Source organism: Falco punctatus (assembly GCF_963210335.1).
Source record: "Falco punctatus genome assembly, chromosome: 4".
Lineage (NCBI taxonomy): Eukaryota > Metazoa > Chordata > Aves > Falconiformes > Falconidae > Falco > Falco punctatus.
In genome coordinates, this window is record NC_137583.1 from 8,797,890 (window position 1) to 8,824,043 (window position 26,154).

At 36.6% G+C, this 26,154-nt stretch overlaps 2 protein-coding genes across 23 annotated transcripts in view; one reads left to right on the forward strand and one right to left on the reverse strand.

Moving 5' to 3' along the window:
• CACNA1D (calcium voltage-gated channel subunit alpha1 D) overlaps positions 1 to 15,514 on the forward strand; it is a 253,243-nt gene extending 237,729 nt beyond the window's left edge. For all 18 annotated transcript variants that reach the window (XM_080384052.1, XM_080384045.1, XM_080384054.1 and 15 more), the window contains 8 exons: positions 1,496 to 1,612; positions 3,095 to 3,462; positions 3,776 to 3,802; positions 4,635 to 4,784; positions 7,105 to 7,268; positions 11,126 to 11,247; positions 11,989 to 12,309; positions 13,296 to 15,514. In XM_080384052.1, coding sequence (XP_080240178.1) covers positions 1,496 to 1,612; positions 3,095 to 3,462; positions 3,776 to 3,802; positions 4,635 to 4,784; positions 7,105 to 7,268; positions 11,126 to 11,247; positions 11,989 to 12,309; positions 13,296 to 13,589 — 1,563 coding nt within the window. In that variant the 3' untranslated portion in view covers positions 13,590 to 15,514. The remainder of the gene's footprint in view (positions 1 to 1,495; positions 1,613 to 3,094; positions 3,463 to 3,775; positions 3,803 to 4,634; positions 4,785 to 7,104; positions 7,269 to 11,125; positions 11,248 to 11,988; positions 12,310 to 13,295) is intronic.
• The window catches only part of CHDH (choline dehydrogenase), a 125,979-nt gene continuing 104,615 nt past the window's right edge, over positions 4,791 to 26,154 (reverse strand). For 4 of the 5 annotated variants that reach the window (XM_080384065.1, XM_080384067.1, XM_080384066.1 and 1 more), the window contains 5 exons: positions 24,095 to 24,224; positions 23,284 to 23,418; positions 21,977 to 22,119; positions 21,051 to 21,153; positions 15,603 to 20,470 (listed from right to left, as the gene is read on the reverse strand). In XM_080384065.1, the coding sequence (XP_080240191.1) occupies positions 20,052 to 20,470; positions 21,051 to 21,153; positions 21,977 to 22,119; positions 23,284 to 23,418; positions 24,095 to 24,224 (930 nt within the window). In that variant the 3' untranslated portion in view covers positions 15,603 to 20,051. Of the gene's footprint in view, positions 6,085 to 15,602; positions 20,471 to 21,050; positions 21,154 to 21,976; positions 22,120 to 23,283; positions 23,419 to 24,094; positions 24,225 to 26,154 lie in introns of those variants that run through there. The other variant, XR_013927600.1, reaches the window with a different exon arrangement.

The window sequence follows — 26,154 nt, forward strand, 5'->3', positions numbered from 1 at the left end:
AAATGTCTGTTGTATTTTGATTCACTAGTAAATGATCTTTAGAGCCTGATTCCATAGCATAACTCTCCAAGTTCATCCCTGAGGAAGAAAATATAATTGTGAAATACATGTAGCTAATATGATTAGTCAAGTGCTGTTTTCAGGAAGTGAAATTCTGCTGGGAGTGAAGCCTGAGGAGGAACCTGTAGCAAATGGACACTGTTAGATACAGAGCTGCTGGATTCATCCCTTTCCAGGTTCTGGTTGCCCACGCTGCATAAATGCCGTTTTGCTCCCCATCAAACCAGCTCTTTCTGTTTTGAGCTGGAACCTGACTGCGATGCTGTGGTGTACTCCAGGGAATGTGTGTCATGGGCAGTGTGACTGGAACCAGGCCATGCCTGGTGCCCTTCAAGGTCCTTCAGCTCCGTCTGGAGCTCTGAAACACACAAAATTCTCTACATATCTTCGTGTCACCCCATGGCAAGTAACATGTAATGTCACTGTTGTGCCGTAGAAGTACAGCTCGGATGGGCTGGGACAGCACTCACATCTGTATCAAAAAATATGAAAAAAAACCCAAAAAACAATTTAACAAATCAGGTTTTTAAATGATAATTAAGAATTAAGCCAAGTGCTGTGCATGATTTTTAGTATAAGTGTGGTGTTACTAAAGGGCTAAACAAACAAATTTGTGATTTCTTCTGAACCTGAGGAGATAAAAATAAGATGGGAAGAACGAGATTGCTTTTTTTGCTTCAGACCATGACAGCCAGACTTAAAACAGGAAAAATATCTCCTTTTTGAAGTAAGGCCTATACAAAAGCACTGAATTCTTGGCCCTGAGTATGATGTCTGTTTTCTGTATAACGTGCAGGTCTGTCCTTGGCAGTTTTGGCCTTAGTCCTTTCCCTAAAGTTTGCCTGTGGTAGCAGGGTTGAGAGGAATATGAACTGATGCACGCCGAGGTGCATTCTGCTGTAGCTAGATGGGGTTTCTGTCCTAAAGTAAAGCTTTAAGTCAAATCTCTGCCTATCACAGTGCAGTGCAGATGAGCTGGAATTATTTCACTGCTTTCTTTTCCATCTGAGCTCTGCTAAAACTGCTGTTGCTATAGCAAAGAACTCCTTGCATTTACTTTGTGGACACAGGCTGCAAACACGTTCTTAACATTAAATATACATCTCATTGAAATGCATTTTATTATAGTTCTTGCTGATTACTTATACTTTATTATAAGATGAATTTTATTTTCATAGAGTTCCATACACAACAGTGGTCCTTTAGTCAGGATCTGAGTGGTGATAATAAAGACATGATCACCTCAAGAGGGTTGTACTGGAACATAAGCCTTTTATTAATAACAGTAAAGAGACATATAGTAGGATGTGTCCTCTGTGGATGTCAGGATATGAAAACTTGTTAACTGTCCTTTGAAATCAATTTACACACCTGTAATTAAAGAACGAAAAAGAACTTGCATTCCTAATGTATTATGATATTGTCATTGATTTAGGCAGGACTAAGGACACTTCATGATATCGGCCCTGAAATACGCCGAGCTATATCCTGTGACTTGCAAGATGATGAACCAGAGGAAAACAATCCAGAGGAGGAGGAAGATGTTTATAAAGTAATGTCAGAACACAGCTATGTGAATTGTTTTGTCATATAATATGAGGTTAAAGAATGAGCTTATCCCTGAATATGGAATAATAATAATATAAACCCCCTCAAATCAGCACAATATAAATACATTCTAAATAAGTCTTTTATATATATATATATATAAATGGTATTACCAGGACAATTGCATCTCACTGTAAATTTAAGAAACGCTTCCTGCCCCTAATTCTTTCTCATGAATTCTTCTTTTTTTCTTAAGCAAATGCTAAGAAAAGGTATGAACCTTGCCATCTTAAATTTTGATAGTGGCAAGGTTTAAACTGGAAGTGTCTTAACTTCTGCAGTGGTAGATAGAAAGAAGAGAAGGAAATCCTGTGCAGCCAAACCACAACAGACACAGAGCTGTGTATTTGAAAATGAATGCCTGGAATTACATAGAAGTCAACAAAATATAAATGCCATTTCCAGTTTCCTGTGAGGGATATCAATAAGAATCAATCAGAAAGAAAGATTAGTTTTCCTCTTTTACACTATAGATATTCAGTCTAATGGTGAGCACGTAAAGTTGGTGTTATAATCAGGAGAGATCTGCAAACCATTTTTCAGACAGCAAGAAAACTTATTTTTTCACAAGCATTTCAGAAGAAGCAGATGTAAAAGCATGCTTCTGCAGTACTTATGTCAGAAGCCACACAGCTTGCTGTTGTCCTTTGCCAAAAAGGAGGATGTGGCACTGAAGACAGTGCCGCAGCTACCATCAATAGATGCATTTCTCTGCCAACCATCATTACCTCCTGTCTTCCCTAGATTGAGCTTCAAGATAAACTGCTGTCATCCAAGACCCACACCTGGCTAGACAGGGAGGCTACATAATCTGGGTCAGATGTAAAAGAGAGCTGCATGTCAAGAGTCATAATTTAGCACTTCATCCTCTTTTTCACCATCCATTACACTCTCAGGGCTGACAAAGAGTTACTACTCTTTCTCGTACCTCTGCAAGAAGAAAGTATGGAAGCACTGAAATGTAACGTTACCTACTTGCGATATGCTTGCAAGCTGTTGCATGGCACTCCATCCTGTCTGAGTGACTGACGCCTGTTGCAAACTGATGCTCTGGGAGAATAGGAGAGAATTCCACTAAAGTGTTCTCAAAAATGAAGCAGACACGTGCCTTTCTGAGGAAGGTGGTGCATGTTCATGTATGGGAATCTAGTTTTCTCCTGCATAATGAGATGTGGAGAAAGCTGGATGTCACATTTAGCTTTATGGAAAAAGAATAATGATCACAGCATAGCAATGTTGATTTGACTCATATACAAATGTTTCATTATCACTTTCACATCACTTCAGGAAATAAAATTAGAAAAGTCACAGTTTATTTGAATTGATACTTTTGTATGCATGTAGGCGAGAAAAAAGTTATCACTGTCAAAAATATGTTCTGTTAAGGTATGTGATCTAACTTTTTCTTTCTCTTCCCCTAAAACAGAGGAATGGTGCCCTTTTTGGCAACCACATAAACCATATTAGCAGTGACAGACGAGATTCGTTTCAACAGATCAATACCACACACCGTCCCTTACATGTTCAGCGGCCTTCAATTCCATCCGCAAGCGATACCGAGAAAAATATATATACTCAGGCAGGAAATTCTGTATACCACAATCATCATAATCACAATTCAGTAGGCAAGCAAGTTCCAAACTCAACGAATGCCAATCTCAATAATGCCAACATCTCCAAAGTGTTTCATGGAAAACACACAAATTTTGGAAATCACGAGCATAGATCCGAAAACGGTTACCATTCATACTCCAGAACTGATCATGAGAAGCGTAGAAGGCCAAGCAGTAGGAGGTAAACTTAGAAATATGTTTTTGCTTCTAAATAAATTTATCTATTTTAAAAACTCTATAAGAAAACTTACGCTATGTGATACTAATTTATGTATTCAGCTTCATTTCTGTTGCCTACTTCTGTATGAAATGTATTTAAAATATAGGTCTGATGTATGGGAAATGTACTTAAATTTAATAAGGTTTGAAAGTAGTGGTTTTCTTTAAAGTGAAATTGTTAGTTACAACACAGACATTATAATCACCAATTAATTTCTTTAAACTACCTGATTTTAAGATATCTTTCTCCTTATTTTCATGGTTTACCTGGATAGAACCCGCTACTATGAAACATATATTAGGTGAGTTGATATTGCTCTGACATAATTGAAGAGGACAGAGTAGTTTCTCTTTTTTCTCTTTCTTTTTCTCTTTAGAACAATTTTCAAAATTAACTGTATGACAATGTATATGCTCAGTAACTTAAGTGATAATTTCTGAATCTAAAAATCTAAATTCTAAATTTTCTAAATTGCCCTTCTGTTCTGAAAGAATAAACTTCTGGTAAAGTTCAAAATTATTCAAGCCCTTTTAAAAGTCCAGGCAGGTTTATGCAGTTTTCAACAGGCAAAAGATGCTAGCCCTTGTTTAAAATTTGCTTGCAAAAACTGGAAAAAACACTGGCTTCAGCTTTGTTAAATATTAATATATAGAGCTCCATTTATAGGGGACCCAAAATCTTTCCTAGTCTTATGTCTCTGAATATATTCCAAGACAAATTTTAAAAATAGGATACACTGTGTTATTTCAAGTGCATTACTAAATTCAGTGTTAGTTTTTCATGTCTAGATTTGCATACCCGTTTCAGATTTTTTTTGGAATACCTCAGTGAGTGCTCCTTAATATTTTACCCATTCCACAAAATTCAGGCATTTGATAGAGGCTGTGTTTCTTCAAAGTACTCTGAATTTATGTTTTGTAAAAACATCTTAAATGTATTTGACTTCACTGAGCATCCCTGTATTAATTAGTTTCCTATTTGTACCATAAGGAAATAAAGGGAGATCATCTTTAAGAGAGAGGTAGTATATTCATGTTGTGAACTGCAGTTCTGTGCAATCATGTGTATAAAACATACAATATATAATTTATATAAATAAAATATTTTAAAAAATAATTGTTTGCTACTTACAGATCCGACTCTGGTGATGGGCGTCGACCTACTATTTGCCGTGAAGAACGTGAAGTTCAAGACTATTGCAATGATGATCATTATTTGGGAGAGCAGGAATATTTCAGCGGAGAAGAATATTATGAGGAAGACAGTATGTTGTCAGGAAGCAGGTGAGGATATTAAACGGGAAAAAATATTTCAGTTAATTAGGTACATATCTGTAAAGGCTTCACTAAGCACGCTTATACTGAAAATTCTGTAATGACATTAATATTCCATAACTGCTGGCAAGTGAAATGGTGAACAGGAATAGTGTGCGGACCAAAGATCTTTAGTATTTGGCATCGTGCGCTGACTTCAGCAAAACTTCTGTACCAGATTCAAAGGAAAGCACAAAGTTCCTTTGAACTGAGTATAAACTAGGTAGTACATAACCAAAGAAGTATTTCATTTATAAATAAAATTTCACATACAATGGAAGACAGACCAAACTCAGGTAGAAGAACTTTTAGAAATGATTTTCTTCTTTTAATTTAACTTAACTAGAAAGGTGAAACTAATAAACTATGGACTGACATCATAAGGTAGTACTAGCTGGACCAGTAAAGAATTGGATTACTTCCTTCTGAAAATTCTCATTATACCTCTTTATTAATAATTCTCCTCTTGGCACCGGTTTTTTTTTTTCTCCTTAATACAAACACTGTCATAGTTGTCCTGGACTTTACATGTTTGGAATAGATTTTTTTTTTAAAGTTTTATTCATAGGTTTTAAGGAAACACCATCAATTGAATTTTAGTCAACAACTAGCATTTCTTAGAAATTCGTATTACTGCATAATATCCAAATTTGTATTAATCTGAGGCTCCTTGCTGTAATTGCAGAGTTCTAGTTTTGCAACCTGGTTTCTCTCAGTTTTCTATCTCATTTCTGTTTTCTCTGCCCAAAACTTGGAATAGTATCAAGTTAATCAAGTTAATTACATTATTTCTGTCCAGTGGGGTTTTTCCAAGGGCTGGTACTGGTTTTTAGCAACTTTTGCCTGATCCTGGGTATTTAACTTGCATGATCTTTGCATTCAATATCTTAATTTCAGGTTGATGAAGAAAAGGCCTTGAATTAATTCTGGTAAATTTAAGCTTTTCTCTGAAATTTTACTTCACACAGTTTCTTCAGAAACGAACTAGAGTGGATTTTTCTAACTTTAGAACAGTAGCTCTCAAGGTCGTTTGACTTTGAGCATTACCAGGTTGGTCTGATGTGAGCACCACACCGTGCTGTTGGCTTCAGGCAGTGATGGCTTCAGCAACAGGGCAGGTCCGAACTTTGCACTGGGACAACTCCTGTTCATAAACAGTATGTTTCCAGTTGTTCAGGCAATGTTTGGGTGCAGCTTTGGGAAGAAGTCCTGATATTCCTGACTTAGTCTTCAAAATGTGAGATTGTTCTGGTGTTTTCTGAGTATCACCCTGTCATGGAACATAAGCTATATTTAGTTATACTGAAAAGCTTCCTATTTAAAAGAAAAAAATTAAATGCACCTTTTTCCCAAATATCTTGTGATCTATTTAACTTCCGTAATATTCACCTTCTCATTATGATGTGGAAAGACATATGCATTTTTTAAGATCTCAAGTGCATTGTGTTCATCTTCCTTACAATAGCTATGTTTCTCTTCTGCTGAGTGAATTCAATACCTTCTCAAAAATATCCTCCAATTCTGTCAAAAAATTTTATTTTCAAGTCCAGCCCCGAAGTAGAGGAATTTATTGTCATTTTATCTCTAGACCCATAAGTGCATATGCACAAGTGCCAGACATGTTTAATTCTCCTCCTCCTCCTCTACTGTCTTGCTTCACCATCTGAATTCTGGAAAGATTGGCACCCTAATCTCTATCTTGTTCATTTGCATAAAAGTTAAGATTTGCATGACAGCTAAATTTTACAGAATGCTTAGGCTGCTAATTTTTTTGATATGATAATTACAGTCAAATAACACCCTTCCAAGATTTAATTTTCAGCAAGGAAGTATCCAGAATTTAAAAGGCTTAAATCCGTTCTCTGAGTTTCTGTGCTCCCACGCATCACCCAGGGTTCACAAGAGAGCATGACAGGAGTAGAACACAGTATTTTTTTTATTTTTTATTTTTAAGCAGTGTACAACTGAGATCCTGAATTTTAGTCTGTACTGATAAGAATAACTTCATTGAAAATGTAATTTGAGTTTACCTGAGAACTTCATTGAAAATGTAATTTGATTTTACCTGAGAACTTACATTGTAACTATACTAGTAAAAAAGGGTATGCTTGCTGGCTCAAAATCAGTTTGCATACATAAAAACTGGATTTTAAAATTGAGTCATGTAATTATATAATATAATGCTTGGTTATCATGCTGGAGAAAGATTTGAAAATCTAGAAGAAATCTAATTGATCAATTTATAAAAACTCACTGAAATAACATTTTCTTTATTGTATTTTAAATACAGGCATATATACGATCACCACTGTAGATATCACTGCCATGACTCAGATTTTGAGAGACCGAAAGGTTACCATCACCCACATGGTTTTTTTGAGGAAGATGATTCACAGATCTGTTATGATGCAAAAAGATCTCCTAGGAGACGGCTGCTACCTCCAACACCAACACGTAAGTATACTACGAACAATTTGTTTGCAAATCTAGAATGACTTCAATGCATTCAGACACATTACAATTTAAAAAGGTTTCTTTTGAACTTGGATTTCAAAGATGGTGTTTCTTGATTACTGATGCTAGTGGATAATTGTGTGTAGCAGAAATATCTATCCACCCTGAGGTGAATGGTCAGAGAATCTATGGACCCTGGCTTACATGTCAGTCTTTCTCATATCCCTTGCCTCACTCATCCAGTAATATACAAATTTAATTGCCAGTTTTGATTTGATGTGACACATGAAGAAAGAGCAAGCTAGAACGCAGCCGTGGTTTGCTTTGAAGCTTTGCTCAGTGGGTTGCAATCCGTGTGCCCTGTGTTCACACCCGCAGGGGTGCAGCGCTGCCCTGAGTCAGGGCATTGCCTCTCCAGTGATGCACCTGGGGGCGCCTCCCCTGTCCCTTACCAGTCATGCTGCTTAATGACATTTTAATGAGTGCCATTTACAGCTTTGCCTCGTCCTGTTCTAGTAAATATTACAGACTAAAGTAGGATAATTTTCAGGAAAAAGAGAACCAAGAGCGAGCTTAATGGTGCTCTGGTTTTGGGTTTTTTCCCCTTACTTTTGAAGTGCCTTTAGCTTTTTAATGTGAGTTTCTCAAGTCCCTGTGAAAAATAAGTGTTATCCTGAGCTAAGCAACTTATTTCAGATTCTCATTGGTACTTTATTCTGCCACTCAGGACCAACGCTTAATATTGTGTTTTTCTTCTGAGGGAGAAAATGTTTCCATTTATAGAATTAGTATTTCCATGTATAGAATTAGATTGAATTAGTGTTGTCAACTGATTTTTTCTACCCATTTCTTTAATTTCCATTTATTCTTTTTAGATCTTTCTCTTTATTTGTCCTTAACTCAAGCACAATATTGCTTTATCTGCATTTCTCAAAGCTCTCATGCTTCTTATCTTCTGCTTTTAGGTTTGTATGTTCTAGGCCATACTGCAGATATCAGCAGTGCTAATTCTGTGGTGAAACTGGGCACAGACTCAAAGCTCTTGGATCTTTGTCTTTGACCTCTGACACTTCACAGAGAGGAAACACATGAGATTGTGAAGTGCAAAATAAACCTCTTTCAAAGGCTCTTTCTTGTTGGTGCACAAGAAACAACACTCAGCTCCATGCAGCCGCGGAGTGTCCCTAAGAGTACTCTTACGCATAGTGTAGCCAGCCTAGCCGGGTCTGTTACATGCGCCTCTGGCTGATGCCGTCTAACCCGTGCCATCCAGACAAGACAATGCAGCATCATTTCTAGAAGGGTCTCCACGTTTTGGCTGCTATAAGGTGGATTGGCTTTCTAGCAAAACCAGAGTTCTTTTGCTAGCAGCCAGAGCCACAGCCTATGTATCTGTGGAAGCATGACTGTAAGGACCCTGTGGGTAGGAAAATGAGTTTCAGTCCTTTCCTGTCTCAGACACCCTAAAGAAAATGCAGGTATAGATTTAAAAAATAAAAAGTGTTTCAGAGACAAGTGTAGTGGGATCATATACAGTGTCTGAGGTACAGTCTCAGACTTGTTTAAACCTGCAGAAAGCTGTATAAAGGGCAGCAGCAAAATACGTTAGCATTTGATAAAGGAAGCATTCTTCAGTGATACCATCAGTGCTGGTTCCTCGCTCTCGGCACTCGGCTCCTTACAACAAGACTAGTAATGGTCTCTGCTGTTTGGCTTTCTGACCTTATGGGGCCCAGATGGAAAAAGCAGAAATAGGAGTCTTGCGCTATCAAGAGTAAATAACTCAGATGAATGATGGTGACATGTACAGAAAGCTGCTAGCCCTCTTCCAGTAGCAGAAGGAAAAGACATCAAAGGGGAGAGTGTGAAAGGAGACTCCTGTACATCTTCCTACAAGCTTTTCTGATAGCAGAGGAATTTTAAGGCAAAGAAACAGATGGATGTTTTGTATATCCATTCCATACATTGCAGAACAACCTTCTTATAAAAAACTTCCTGGGGTTTTCCCATGGAAGCGTTGCAAGGGGAGGGTTGAAGTCTTCCTGTGACTCAGCCTTTGGGATTCATTTAACCTTTCTGATAAAGTTTTGATGACAGTATTTCTTCAGAGGAAGCTTACGCTTTTTATCTCATGTACAAGAGACTAGATAAATGTACTAAATAAGAAATTATTTGATATCCTAGGATATCCCAAGATAAGAGGACCTAGTTCTGATCTAAGTTGCCTGAGGGTAATGCAGGAAGTCCTTGGACGACAGTATAGTGTCACGAGAGCACAGTCAGACCTCCTGTCATAACCATTTACTTAATGTTCAGGGACACAGTTGAGAAATTTTAAAGGCTCAATATCTCAGCAGATTTTAAAAGCAGCTCAAGCCTTTTATTTGTAACTAGTGTATAGGCTGTTTGGCCTGGGGAGGAAGCCTTGATGTTCTCATGTAAAGAAAGAAAAAAGAAGAAGAAAAAAAGTAAAACCTGCGACACTGCACTGAAGTTTCTGCTAGCATCTGGATTCAGCCCAAGTTAATGTAACACACGGTGCCTTGGCTAAGTACTGAGTTAGTAAATTGAGCTCTGTGTCACACATTCTAGAGGTTTTTATACCGAACTCATCACCACAGTATTTTAGCAATTTCCAGAAGCGTACTGAGAAATGATTAAGATGTTCTTTCAGACTCTTTCCTGGGCAGAAGCATGTGCAAAGAAGTGTCTTGTTTTGGATGAGGGGACTTTTTGGTTTGCTTTTTATTCATTTTGGTATTGGGACATTTAGCATTTGTTAGGGTCAGGAGCTAAGGCTTACATTCCTGTATTTGGATTTACCATAGAGACAATGGAAAGAGACACAAAGGCTGTATTAAGTGAACTGAATCACCTCCTGGAAGTGCTTATTTTAGTCTACTGGCTCTTTAAGGAACATCTTAAGGAACAGCATTAAGTGTCTGGTGATAGCTATGAGGAATCCTCAGTTTGTGGCACTTAATGCTTCAATTCTGTTCACAAAATTCTTGGTATTGCGGAAAAAAGATACCAAGAATAGTTGCAATCAGTTCCAAGAGAGCACAGATTGGTATCATTGCTTTGTACAGTCAGGCTCTTTCCAGATTTCCACGATGATGCTCGCAGCTGTGAGGACATATCTGGATTCCAGCTGCTGTTCAGCGCCCAGGCTTGCTTCACACTGAAGCTAACACAGAGGAATGATACCCATGCACTGCTTCCCCTTGTGCTGCAGGCTTTCAACATGACCCGCTGGAACACTTCCACATCAGCCAAACGTCTTGATCCAGTTTAGATTTCTACTTTTTCCTTTCCAGTATTTACATGAGTAACAACAGCATAGAAAACAGCAGAGACCATGGCTTATCATTGCCATAAGTAACAAAAAAAAAAACCATCAGGAATTGACACAAGTCAACTTTGACATGGATATGTTTTTTTGTATTGCATATTTCTTCCAAGGAACTGGAGATTTGGTATTTCCTTTGGGAAGTCTGGTTCATTAGAGTTTAAACCCACGGGGAAGAAAGAAAAACTTCTTTGTAACTGCTCATAGCAGTTTACAGTAAAACTCTGAAGTGTCTGAACCAGTCTGCTGCACAACACAAGCCTGTGCCGTGAAACAGCTGCTTCAAGCTCTGTCACGTTAGGCTGCTCATATGGTTTCTACCTAGGACTGCGTTTGCTCATATGATGAATCTATCTTTATCCTATAACCAGCTGCTTGCTTCTGTTAGCACAACTTTCTTACTGGGGGATGTGTTTTTATTTGTGTGATAGTTGAATCACACTGGAATTCTGGAAATTATAGACTTTGAGGGCAAGTATTTTCCTAATGAATTATGGTTTCCCTGTAGCAAATAGACGATCTTCCTTTAACTTTGAATGCCTCCGACGACAAAGTAGTCAAGATGACATACCACTGTCTCCTAATTTCCACCATCGCACTGCTTTACCACTTCACTTAATGCAACAGCAGGTAAACACAAAATCTTAAATTTAACTAATAATGAATTAAATCTTTCCAGCTTCTATATTGTACTTCTGACTTTCATTGTTGTTTGAAATAGTACTAGTGTATTATGTAGTTTGCCTGTGCACAACTTCTAGGCCAAGTGTAGGCTTCTCAAACATTGACCTTCTACACAACATTGAAAATAAGTAGTTTGCCCCTGTGACATTTTAAGCATCCACAAAGGGCTGGGGTGCCCTAAGGAATTTTGACCAGAACTGCATAATCTTTGCCAATGCAGTTACTCAGCTCCGTTTGTGAGAATGTGCAAGTAGAACATACACATCTTCTGAGGCCCGATACCCAGCTCTGTGTAGCTCTGAGAAGGTGGCAGTTTCCATAATCTAGAGACACCATCCAGAATGCTTGGAAAATGCCAACAGCTTCCTGTCCTGTCCCTACAGGACAGAAGGATTGTTTCTATACTTCCCTTTCTTTGTTTAATATATTGTATAAGCAGTTATTTTTCTTTATTAATGCTAGTCCCAAGATTTTGTGATCTGAGTAATAATAGGAAAAAACATATTTTATCCTCTTGATTTAACAGTTTCAGTCCTGTTCCTCCTTTACATGACTATTAAACATCAGAAAATGTTAACTTTTCATAGCTGCTGCCTGAACAATTGCTTTGAACTAACTGCTGAAATTAGAAAAGAGTGTGACTGAGCATTTGAAATCACTGATTTTGAAAATTCTTCCCCTTACTAGGTCATGGCTGTTGCGGGTCTGGATTCCAGCAAAGCTCATAAACATTCACCGAGTCGTTCAACGCGTTCCTGGGCTACTCCACCTGCAACCCCTCCCAACCGGGACCGTACTCCGTATTACACACCTCTAATCCAGGTTGATAGGGCTGAATCTACAGAGCATATGAATGGTAGCCTGCCTTCCTTGCACAGGAGCTCTTGGTACACAGATGACCCTGATATTTCCTACCGAACATTTACACCAGCCAATTTAACTGTTCCTAATGACTTTAGGCATAAACACAGTGACAAACAGAGGAGTGCAGACAGTTTGGTAGAAGCGGTAAGTATTACAGAAACCTCTGAAGTAGCCAAGAGCGTGTATCTGTTCAGTTTTTGTGTGAACTTTAAAAAGCATATGATCGAATTCACATTATCTCCCTGAAAATGTATTTTCAGTTTTAAAGCCCAAAATTATTTTTAGGGAAAGACAGGACAACTTATTTGTAGTCGTCCTGTAGTAAATGGTTTCTGCTGAATCCCAATCTAGCATGTCAGAGAACTAAACAGATTTCAAAGGGGTTTGAAATTTAAGTTTTCTAGGTAAGGATTAGTTATAAAGTGTCCTTCCACAACAGCTGATAGGGAAGAGATGATGCCATATGCCTGTTCTCTCTGTTGTTTCTATAGAAATACATCACCATTTTTGCAGTAATCTGAATAAAAGATCAAGAACTCTAAATGCGAATAACAGCTACAAGGATTGATTTGCAGGTGTACTAACGAATGTTAAGAATTCCCGTTTATATTAAAAAAATAGAAGAGATACAGCATTTCTGAATCATAGTTACTGTTCTTGCTTCCACCTATTGCTTCCTTTCCATTGCTACGAGCAAAAAAATACACTTTGTTATGTTTTATTTGCAAATGGGACTTTAGCATCTTTCCTCCATGTACTCTAAGGTATAGAGGAGAACGTGTTTAAAATTGTGTGTTTCAGACAATTGTTCTAATTGCACCCCCTGAGATATATTAACTGTTGTCTTTAGTATATCAGCCTGATGATTGATGTTTATCAAAAACTACTCCCAAATTTCTGAAAAGTCAGATGTATTGGATTATCAGTTACGTTATCACATGACATAGTGTGGTTTGGAGCCATGTGATTGTTGATTTGATTGTTCTTTACGCATACGATTTTGCTGTGTGTTGCTGTAATGATTCAGCATGGGGTTTCTACTATTTTCCAGAAGTGAGGAATGTGGTTACAATATGTCTGTTCTTCTGTAATTCCACTTTTTATCTCATTCTCTCTCCTCCATCTGCCAGGTACTTATATCTGAAGGCCTAGGAAGGTATGCAAAGGACCCTAAATTTGTTTCAGCTACAAAGCATGAGATTGCTGATGCATGTGACATGACTATTGATGAGATGGAAAGTGCAGCAAGTAATCTTCTCAATGGAAATATTAGCAATGGGACCAATGGGGATATGTTTCCCATTTTAAGCAGACAAGATTATGAACTTCAAGATTTTGGTCCTGGCTACAGTGATGAAGAACCAGAAACGGGACGATATGAAGAAGACTTAGCTGATGAAATGATATGCATCACAAGCTTATAGTATTTAGCAAGGAAAATGATTCTAATAACAGAAAAAGTGCCTCATAATGTAAAGATGCTAGGCACTAGCTGGAGTGAATAACGAATCAAGTGATGTCACACCTCAAGGAAGCCATAACTAATAAATGTATTATCTCCAGGTTGCCGAAATGTGATCAGAGCTGCAGTACGTCAAGTCTCCTCCCACAGATTCTTCAGTTCCTCTGTAGGAATAAGGTTATTTTGAAACCAAGCAGATTGTGACAATCAGTTTTTTGAGGGCTAGAGCAGGATTCTGAGGTGTAATATCTTGCCTGTCTTTCAACCTTGTGCTGCTGTCCTTTATAGTAGAGCAGGATTTTGTCAATGAAAATGTCTTGTATAATTCCGGCACAGAATTGTGTGGGAAATAGCAACATGAGATGAGTGATGACAACCAGTAATGTCATTACCTCAGTACTCGATAATGCATATCAGCTACCTGTTGCATATCCATTCTAACATTGTTTTCAAACTTGCCTCCTGATTTCTTTTCTTAATGCTCTTCTAAAATACAGTTTGTCATGCTCTACGTGTTAGAGATTGTTGGAAAAAGAAGTTATATAAAGAATAATCTCTCATATGTAACACCAGTTTACATAGGAAAATATCATTCAGATGGTCTGTTTTATGACTATCATGTTAAGGGCAAAATATACTGGAATAATTGCATTCTTACTAATGCACTTGCAACCAGGTTATAGTAAAATTAGATAAGATAGTTTGCTAAAAATTATATAGTAGAAATTATTGTAAATGAATTGTAATATACAATGATTTGTATTTGTAAAGAGATGTTCTATATTTTGTAATTATTGTACCGTAATTGAACTGCAGCAATATTTATGGACCCTAATTATTGTAACTCTCCACAGAATTCTAGATAGAAGTATTTTTACTTGGAATATATAGATCTATAGCATAAATATTTAAATAGACCCACCTCTCAGTGTAAATCTCTTTTTGGGATAAAGTGTCAAGTCTGAACTTGGCAACAGAAGAGATGATTTTTTTTTTTTTAATAATGGAGTCAAATTAATCTCTCTGCATAAGGGATGCACAGATGACTATTTACAGTCTTATACTTGGAAAGGTAAAAGGTTTAAAGTTATTTTAACTTTTTTGATCGAAAAAGAAGCTCTAATTTTATTTTTGTATTAATCCCATGCTAAAAATAAGTGTTAAAGTAATTTAAAAATTGGCAAGTTCATGCCAGGGTGTTACTAATTGTCATGAGATAATTAGTTTCAATAAAGTGTATTACCTACTACATCCTACTTTGACAGGAAACATCTTGGGCAGAAAATATTTCACAGGTAAATGAAAATGCTTTATATCAGTACCACTTACTCTGCTTGGAAAGAAAAGAAATATGATAAGATGATTCTTCACAGAACCAAAAACCTGGATATAAGTAGTATACTATTTTATTGCCTCTACCTTTCTGTTGTTCTATGTGTACTATTTCAAAGATTTATTTTTATGCAATCAAGAGAGGGCTTAGATATTGTTCACAATGCAGTAAAACCCTGAAATGACTTTGAGGCTGAAATTACCTTAGAGGGAAATCAAAAAAACACTGAAAGCTACTGTCTATTTCGTTAGCACTGGATAACAATGACTTGTTCTAACAAGTTATCTTATCAGGTTTTACCTGTAGTTCATATGCTAGATAGCAATCCAGTTCACATTTTTACAAATGTGATGTTTAAAACATGTCAATAAACATTTTGTACATAATGACAGTTTCCTATGAATAGCTTACAGACCTCCTCTGAAATCATTCTTATTTCAAATGCCAGGATAAGAACTTAAAGGTTTGTAAATTATTTCTTGACCTACATCATTTTGTATTAAAACAAATGCAAAATGTTCTTCAAAATAAAACTGTGTAATAATTTTATTATACTTGGGACTCCTTTTACTAATAGTTTTTTCACCTAGAAACTCCGGAAGTTAAATTCTGTTTGCACTGTTTGATGAATGGGAGGGAACATAGGAGTATAATCATCAGTCTACATCATTGTAGTTAGCAAGTCTTTTATGAATGATTGCTATTAACCAGAAAGAAATAGTTATTAGAGTATTCATATGGAAAGGGGTACTATTGCTCCCCTATTATCTAGGGGATTATTACTTCCCTAGATACAGTCTATGGAAACAATCAGAAAAACCTGACTAAAATGCCATGAAACGACATAACAAATCTTTCATTCCGTCTGCCAGAACACATTTGGGTAGGTTACCCGGCAAGTAGGCACTTTGTTCCACTTTGCTAGCTTACAAACTTTAGAAGACCAAAATAGAGCTTTCTGAATCACTGTGAAATAACGAGTAGTTTTTTAAGTTCCACCTACTATGCTATACATACTTCTGAAGACTGCCCTTAAGGCAACTGAAGTTGAACATTAAAAAAGAGAAGGAAAAAATTCCAGACCAGGTTCCTTAACTTCATGGACTTCTGATAGCACACCAAATTTGGCAGACTGAGCTGAATGACAATTTTTCAAATTAATCATTTGTCTAAGGAGACAGAAAAAATATGCTGACTTCACTGATTTTCTTGCTAGTATGGTTAGGCCTTAGCTTTCCATAATCTGATGAGAGACTCTTTAGGGCAGATATGCTATTTTATGAAAAAGTAGTTCTTACAAAAAGAAATACTGACAGAAATTTAGTTACACACCATGTTTTATATATAGTTAATGGTTTAAGGGAGAACAAATATATGGATACATAGAATACCTGTTCAATTTTATTACAGAAGTATATGGAAAAGTGTAATCAATGTATGCACAATTACATGGTAATTGGCACCCTTAAAATATGCTAATCATGGTAATTACTCAATACAGAAAAATTAGAGGTTATCTCAATAACTAAAGTATATTTCCTGAGTTTCCAGGTTTGTTTATATATGTATATAATGACAGAAAATATTAGTAAAGGATTAAACATTGCAAGGTCTTTTACAGTAAATTCACTGAAAAAGTGAATATATAGAATATATTCATATTTGAATAGTGTCTTACTTTTGGAGCTTGGATGACAGAAGAACGGAGACTAAAAATTAAAATACTGCAATAAGATATGTTTATGTTCTCTACAATAACTCATCTTTTTAACTATAATTTCTTTAAAAATGCATAAATGATTTTGTTATTCCTCAAAATATATTGCTATGTTTATTTTATAGAAAAATAGTTGTTCCAAGCCCACTTGCCGGTTTTCCAGTGTTTATAGAGCTTCCTTATTTAGTTGCAGACTAATTGAAATCAGACACTTGGAAGGGATTTTAAGCCAAAGAAACATCAAAAGTTCTGATATTCAAAACCTTGAGTGGCCTTACATGAATTAAATATAATGCAGTTTCACAAGTACTGCTATTTTCTGCCGCTTTTAAAAACACTTCTCACACTAAAACAACCTGTGTATGTGTACAAAAGAAATATTTTTGGTCACTTTTCTTTCTCAATCTCATTGTCCCCAGCCAGAGACTTCCAACTGTGTTTGAAGCATCTGCAGCAAGCTATTACTGTGGAAATGCTGGTGTTTTTACTTGCAGTACCGTTGCTGGTTCAAGCCATGTTGGCAGGTCTAGTAACTGCCTAATTCTTACATCAAACAGCTTTTATAGTTAACTGGTTTTTAATACATAATGTAGTATCATCTGCACATTTATAGAAAAATTTGTATCTGGGTAGAACTTGGAATAATATTCAGTTATACACTGCATTATTTTCTTAAATAAGTAAACCCCTGTAATTAATAGCCTGTGTTCTGCAATGCAGTAAGGTGTAAAAATGGTTAATTTTAGCTAGCAGCCTGCCAGTGCCCCACAGAGCATGTTAGAATCCCTTGTACCTGTTCCAAGTATCCCTTAGCAGACCTGACCCTGCTAGAAGTAAGAACAATTTTAACAGGACTTCAATATCAGCAACCAGATATAATGCAGGGGAAACTACTGGGAGCTTGATGCTACCTGAAGATTTCCCCAGGGCAGCAAAACTTTCAAATACCTGAGCCATTTCTTTGGCACTGCATCAAAGGAATGTCATGAAGGAGCCTCAACATTCTGTAGCAGTGAGGCCTAAATTAATAAAGCAATAAAGAAATTGCAGTTCGCAGCAATGAAAATATTGAAGTGTTTAGAAGGGGAGGAGTCTGCAAGGTGTCTATGTATGTTTAGAACAACAAGAAAAGATGATGATGTTTCAGAAGAAATGCCTGACTATCTGATTGCACAATGCAGCAATGTGTGCCTGAACATAAGACACACATGCAGTTCGGCATGTGTATCTAACCTTGCTATTTTCTCTTTAGAGCTTGATATAACGGCAGAGGATAGCTCTGTGTGTGGTCAGTGGTAAGTTATGTAAGACGGTGGCTAGTTAATCCTCTGCAGTTGCATAATAACAATTCCCATCTTGCATGCCTAGAGTGGAAATCCATGTTGTAAATCTGCAAATGCAGAACTTCAGTATTTTGTCTTTCTAAATTGCTTCCCCTCTCAACTGCACAGGACTGTGGTAAGTCTCACTAGTATATATTACTCTGAGTATCTTAATATTTTGTATTCCAAATGACACTAAGATACCTACTGAATATCTTTAAATGAAAATCTTAAAAGCACAGGTGCTGAATAAAAATTATTTGCCATAAAAAGGTACACCATACACAGTTCATACTTTCCTCAAATGCACGTTTGCATCACATGACTTGTCATATTAACACAGCTATCAATCACCTCTGACTAAAATATTCTTGCCCTTAGCCTCATTTTAAGAGAATGCATCACATACATAGAAAGGGTTTACCTGTCTCCTTTTGGAGCAGAGTGTACTGCTGTCGTCTTCTTTCTTCAGTATTTTTGTTTGTCTTTATGCAGGTACTCTAACGAATTAAGTCCTTTCCCTCAGTTAGCAGCAGGGCTTCCAACTACTGCCTTACAGCAAGCAGCACCAGGTAGAAGTATCTGCCTTAAACATCTGCAGTTGTCTCTCTAGCCAGCATCTGAGTCAGCAAGTTTTTTTACAATCAGCTCAAATAGTGTAAAATTCCATTTTTCTGCAAAAAAAGTTTATTCTGTTTACCACAAGTCCTGAGCAATCTTAGGCTACAGGAAGCTTTTACTTTATAATTTGACAGCTGCTTAGTCAGCAAGTTATTTTGGAATACTTAATAAATCCAAACAATTCAATGGATTCAACTTCACTCAATGAGTTCAGTTTCTTTAGATTTATTTTCTTTAAATCATTATCTGAAAATTAGATTGACAGAAAAGAGCCATGAAAGATCATGTATTTTGTTTTACACATCTGAAGATAATAAAACAAAGACTTAAGTTCTAACTAAAATATAGCATTGGTTCACTGATTAAGTTACTTGCCTTCTAATTTAAAAACACCTGTTCCTGTATCATCAATATCTGGCCTTACGCAGTTGAGTAAATTTTCATTTTAAATCTAGCTTGGCTGTAATTTTTTTTAGTAAAATTTGAGTGATAGCAAGGCACTATTCAGAATGTTTGCTGAGAAATATCTTTTGCAAACATTTATCTTAGAACAAAGACCAGTAACTTTAAGGATGTTATAGAAAGTGCAGAACTCTTACTGGGCTAAATGATGAAGTGGTACAATTAATGAGCTTAATTTGTGAACTGAATTCTGCTAAGCTCCTTGCAAAAAAAACCCAAGGAGGAGTTCCAGTTTTCCAATATATTTTTACAAATATCATCTCCTGTTCTGCATTTTTTAGAAAAGTAAGTTTCTGATAAATACATTTGTCTTATTTTTGAATACTATAGAGTTAAGACTGCTAAGTATGCTGAAGTCTAACTTTCAAGTGAGGATCTCTAAACTGTGCATTCCTCTCATAAAAAAATCACATTTGAGAAATACTGAACATGTGCAGGTTCTGCTCCCTCCTGTGAATTCTGATATGAACTAATTTGGCCTGCAAATATGAAATTACATAAATGCTTAAGTTTGCTTAACCATTCTTTGCAGGATGTGAGGATTACTGCTAGCTGCTATCCTGGGTAACACTCTCACAGCAGTTAAAATCTTTCCTTTAAATAACAAGGTATACCATAATGATTTTCAAAATAGCACATATAATCTCTTCCTTTCTTCATAAAACTGCACTGTATTTCTGGCTTATGTGCACAACTGTCTTGTCATTTAGAAATAGCTTCTCTTCAACAAAAAAATCTGAGTTGTGCCACAAAAGGTTATATTTAACTAAAATAAGCAGCTTAAGCTAACTGGTTAAAAAAAAGTGAATAGGTAGTCTAATATAAGAGAATGGTTCAAATTAATAGTTATTTTAATAGGATATGTTGTTTTGCATGTTTGGGGGTTTTTTTTGGCATGTTCAGTAAGAGACAGCAACATGCTCTTGAAAGCCTAAGTAGCTAAAGATGTGAAAGGATGAGAACATTTGTTTATCTCTGTGTTTTCAAGGTCTTGGGCTTATATACAGGAACATTTTTCTCCTGAAGTGATGGGAGGCCCTTAATTATATCTGCAGCTTTCTCTGCTATCATAATAGTTGGGGCATTCAAATTTCCACTGACAACACTGGGCATTATTGAAGCATCTACTACTCGCAAGTTTTCAACACCAATTACTTTTGTTTGGGGATCAACTACAGCAGTGCTATCTGAAAGCTGACCCATTTTACAGGTGCAGGAAGGATGATAAGCACTGTCAGCTCTCTGTCTTATGAAAGCATCTATTTCTTTGTCAGACTGAACATTGTTTCCTGGTTGAATTTCAGGCCCACGAAATTTTTCAAAAGCTTTCTGAGCAAAGATCTCTCTGGTCAACTTGACGCACTGGCGGAACTCCCCAATATCTCTTTCTGTATGGAGAGAAAATAAGAAAACTGTAAGTACATCCTTAATTTAGTAATACATACGGAATGCATAACAGGAAAAAACAGCATCAAAGAAAAAGGGTTGGAGGCAAACTCTCTCACTTATTGCTGAAAGCCATAGTAAAATAGGATGTTTTTCAAAGTCACAGATATTTACATTCACTGTGAACAAAACTGTCATTTATATTGCCAATTCCCAAAAAGGAACAAGTGAGATATGAAGAATTGCTCTGTATTTCTCTATACCCACTATCTAGCCAAGGACACTAGTGTCAGCACAAAGAAGCAAACAAGATCCATTCTTTCATGAGCAGGGGAGGGGGTGAAATGAACAGCATGATGCAGCAAACACCAAGAACCCTGACTGCATTACCAGCAGGGAATTCTGTTTGGTTTACACAGTGCTTTGCACAACGGCCTCTTTTGATACTGACTTTTATAAATGAGAAATAAGTAGCAATGCACCAACCAGCACTTCTGAATAGGTGTTGAGTAGATATGAAAATCTGCTACTGAAACAGGCAGGAAACAGGCTGACACCAGAGCAAGGAGAGGTTGCATTTACCTGTTGACAAGTAGTTTGGCTCAATGATAGGATGGTCGTTTGGGTCTGTGCTCTTCAGCTTTAGCCAGCCCACACTTGTGCTCCTCATGGGTCCCACGTGGACCTGCAACACGCATGCTATACTCGTGACACAATCACACCAGACATTTTCCCAAATTTGGTATGATTTTTTTTTTTCAATTTGGACAGTCTTTACAAATTCAGCAAATGTAAATGTTAAAGGGAGATAATGGAAAATGCCATTGAACATTTTTCCATTTTACATAAGTTTGTTGTAATTTATGATATTCCGTAAGGGGAAGGGAATATACCTGTCTTAGCAACTTAAAGCTGTTCTTTTAATTTAAAATACAACCATTCCAATTTAGCAGTAGCAGAGCATTCTAATACAATCAGCAATCAAAACAAATTACTATCATCGCTGAAGAAAAGAGATTAGCAAGAAGAAACATGTATATTCAGTAACAGTTCCCCAGCATTAGCATAGACTTTTGGATCAAGATCATAGTCTAAAATGGGGTTTGGATTTATGCCAATGAATAGATGAGTGGCCTCAGACATTCACACTTAAATCTCTGTCTAAACTGCAGTGGAACAGAGAACACCTTGTTTTAGTTCTGTACAGCATCTAGCACAATGGTGTCCTAATCAATAACACTATGGTACTTCAGTACTGCAAATTCTTAAACAGCAGTTCAATACTCGCCTGCTTTCCCAGAGATGAAAAGTAACATAATTTTGGTAGCAATAGCAAATAAAAAGCTGCTGGTTTTCCCCCAATGTAGGAAGTCAAGCCAGCAATTTTGTATTATACTGAAATAAGTCTTTTTTAGTATATAGCCAAATTACCAATATTTAAAATAAAGTGCAAGCCTCCTTGCTTATTGCTACAGAACATTACTGGAATATGTTCTTCAACAATTCACCTGGTAAGCTTCCATTGTAGAAGCAACACGACCATGATCAATAACCTGGGAAGGGAGAAAGTGGAACTGAATGTCGGGGTGAGGAACCTCTGGTTCACTTCGGATAAAACCACCAGATTCCAAGTGGGCAGTGGCTCCCTCACCTAGAGAGTGTAAATGAGAGAGAAAATGCCATTAAAAGACCTCAAAAAAGCAAGAAATTCCTTCTTAACCCTTGGTTTCACTACTATGAATAATTTATATATATACGGTGGCAATGGCAAGGAATGCAAATCCATTATGAGCAGCTTGTAATTTAAGCAATATGCATCACTTTCATCTGCTTTTTAATCACTAGATAAATATAAATATGCATAGCTTTGGAAATCCCACTTATTTGAAAGTGGGATGTTACAGTTATCTCACTGTAACTGGCAGGCCTAGGGTCTAACTCCATAGGCAGATTTGGTCCCAGGATCCTAACAGGTGTGGAGGGAATTGACTGCAGCATCCTGATATTACTGCACTGCACACTCAACGGCATGCGGTACAGTTATCCCATCAGTCACATGTAATAGGCAGATCCATCCACAGTACCTAGCCTGAAGGGGAAAGATGAAGAGCCTGCAATGCACCTCATTATGTTATTTTCACATCCGTTTAAAACCATAAATTAGCCCTCAATGTTTACTTGCACAGTAAAAAGCCACATATACCCAGTAAGAGTTGTCAAATACTAACATAGTAATTCAGCAAGTGATGAAGATCTCAACTTTGTCCAAACTATTTTACTGATTTCAAGGATTACTTTTACAGATTCTTTTTAAGGTACAATTTACAGCTGGGTTACTGAAAATAAGTGTTTCATTTTAACAAAAGTCACTTCTGATTTACTTACAAGGGTTCTGAATGGAGAAACAAACTAATTTTGGGGAGGCAATTACACAGAAAACTTAATTCAGTTCAACAATATGTTTTTATTGACATGGTATTTATTTTAAATACAATTTTTCCTTTATTTTTTTACAACAGGTTTTCTCAATAGCACTGATTTTTAAATCTAGAATTTTTTTTAAATAAGAAAGACATAAAAAAGTTTTTAAAGTGTACAAAACTCTGTCTTGTTACATAAGGTATAATAACTGTTTTAAAATATTCTGATTTAGAAGAAAATAAATAGCTTAAGTCCATTTCTGAGCTCCGGTTATTTCCCAGAACATGAAAAAAATCATATATGAAGGCTCCCAGACTTTGAAATTCATGGAAAAAAAGGCTGTACTAATTCTAAAATAATCAATGGTAGAATGATAGCATACTTTGATTCATACCTGTAAACTTCCAAAGCCATTCTAGACCAATCCTCACCATGTTAACTGGCTTCTGTGCGTTATATAGAGTAATAGGTTTGGTGCACTTTTGCTGGACGTACACTTCTAAATGATCCTGAAGGTTCTGGCCTACCCCTGAAGGGGAGGAGAAAGGGTGAGGAAGGAGTAGAAGGGGGAAAAAAAAAAAAAAGTTATTTCACACAGAACAATTTTACACAACATTTGCAACTAGAAAACAGCATAAATGGGAACTAAACTAACCTCTTACAATGGCAGTGATGACTAAGACCAAGACCATGAGTCATATCAGCCTTTTGCTCATGTCAGAATAAGGTTTTACATAAACATAGCATAACTAGAATGAAAATAGAAAGTTAAATGGCAGACATATCACTTGTTCTAAAATTGCCAGATATGACTTCTAAATACAGTACTAGCTTTTCTAGTTTTAAGGAAAAGTTCATGTTATTCCTTCTGCCTTTGATAATATAGGACAGTGGGAATTTATATAATCTGTTGTGGATCAAAACTCATTCAAAATTCTAAATAATAAGTAGGCTGCTTTAATTTAGAAGTACTCAGTGGCATTTTTCAGAAAGATGTATTTCACTATCAAATGTAGTGAAGAAAGTGTAGGAGGTTATTGCTCAGTTCTAAAAATCAATGCATGTTTCCACTGATTTGTAACACTTAAGTTTCTGTCCACACAACCTGACACAAAGACAACTGATTTTCATGGATTCTTTTCATTTAATGGTCTTTGAATTTTATCCATAGGAAGATGTAAGGTTAAAATAAATAATAAAATTACCAGGAAGATGGCAAACAACAGGAATCCCCAGTTTTTTTAGATCATCTGCATTGCCAATCCCAGACAACATAAGCAGCTGTGGAGAATTTATGGCACCTCCACTTAAAATAACTTCTTTACTGGCAAAAGCCTAAAAGGAAATGAGCACAAAAGTCCTAACATTATTAAGTCTGATCTCAATGCAAGCAACACGTCAAGAGCTTCTGTTCAAATGTGCTATTCTGATCCACATTAGACACCCTTCCCTCACACATTTCTCATTCTACATGTATTTCTATCTTGCCAGAAGTTTCTGCAGAGAAATGATCAAGCTTTCACTTTGATCATTTCTGTATTTGTTCCCATGTTTACAATCTGTTCAAGCTGAATGGCACACAACATTCAGCTCAGCCAGTGCCATGGCTGCAAATAAACTCCTGTGCTACTTACCAGGAAAAAAAAGTACCTATGACACTTGGATCAGTCAGCTAAGCATGTCTTTTGTTTTCAGTAACGGTTTGTAAATTAAAACTGAAACTCCTAAGGAAGACTTTGAATTCAGAGACATGCTAGCTTAAAATTTCTCAAGAGCTTATCTTCTTAGTTCAGCCAAGACTAATGTTTGGTTTCTTAGCTCATTGTAGTCCTCAGAAGCCCGTCAACCACTAAAGTACTACTGAGAAAACTGACTGCAGGCATAGATACAATACTGTTTTGCTGACAGAGTTTTCATCAAACAGTTTGAGTCTGAGCCCTAAGCTGGTCATGATATAGGCTGCCGAACCAGTCCTCTGCCTTTGACTGTTTTCTGTGCTAGACAGTTCTTTTTCTAGAACCTTCTCTGCAAGTGGTTTTAGCACACCTTTCCAAGGATTTCTGCCCCAAAATATTCTTATTTAGCAGTACCAAAATCCTTCTGTGTCATTTGTGTCTGGGTCCTACCTCTTCCCTGTTGCCACATCTCTTAAATGTAGGATCAGAACTACTCCTCTCAGTGCTTTTCACTATTAAAAGAGAAAACTGTGTGGAGTGAGAAATATCGATACCCTCCTCCTTTTCCTTTTAGTCTTTGAAAGACAATGATGTGGGTTAATCCAACCTTGTTCAGACTATTCCCTAGTATTCCAGCGCGATGGCTCATGAACACACACACAAAGGATGCGCTCCATCCTCCTAGGTGCACAGATACTGCCTGTTGAAATACGGGTATCCTTTGTATACACTGAGTTAAAGAGTTGATTACAAACTGAATAGTAACTCTTGCATGTTAGAAAAAGATTCAAGATTCACCTGTCCTTAGGAAAGAACAACGGCACCACAGAAGAAACACAAAGTAAGCAATAATTTATATTGAATGCAAATTATAATGCTATCTAAGCTGGTTCAATGTTTTAAAGTGATACGCATTTGCAAAAGTAATACCATAACATTTATCTGTGAATTCTAATATATCAGTGTGGCCACAGTAAGGAGAAAATAGACGAGGTGTGCAATTATGCCCCTGAATTTCCTCTCAATTAGCAAGCAAAATTCACAAAAGTTCAAGGAAACCTATCCTGTATTGCTCATCTGCATTCTCCACTTTTGTAGAATGTAAGGTGCTATTGTGAGTAGCTGCTTGTTTTTATTTCAGAAGAGACATTTACCTTCTAAAGGAACATTAAAAAGTGCTAATTTTTCCCTGCAGTATGGTGAAGGATTAACAAATTAGCATTGAGCGTGTATTAACTTGTAGTAATCCTGTCCTTTTTGAATGACATCTCAGCTATAAAGAATAATGGCGAATGAGACTGGTGCTAGTCATAAAATAAAAATGTAGCACGGAGATAACTTCTGATAAATTGTTTCCACACTATTTATCTGATATTGTCAATAGATACCCATTGCTGATACTTTGTGTTCATTTTTTTTGTTCATGTTTTGCTCTAGGCAATCATTAGTATGTTAAGACTAATACACAGAGTATCTGTGACTGCTGAATCAATACTAGATCTGTATTTTGCATGTTATACAAATGTAACTTATATTTTCTGTGGTACACAGAGAACTGGTGCCAATTTGTTCCAGGTATATTCAAATGA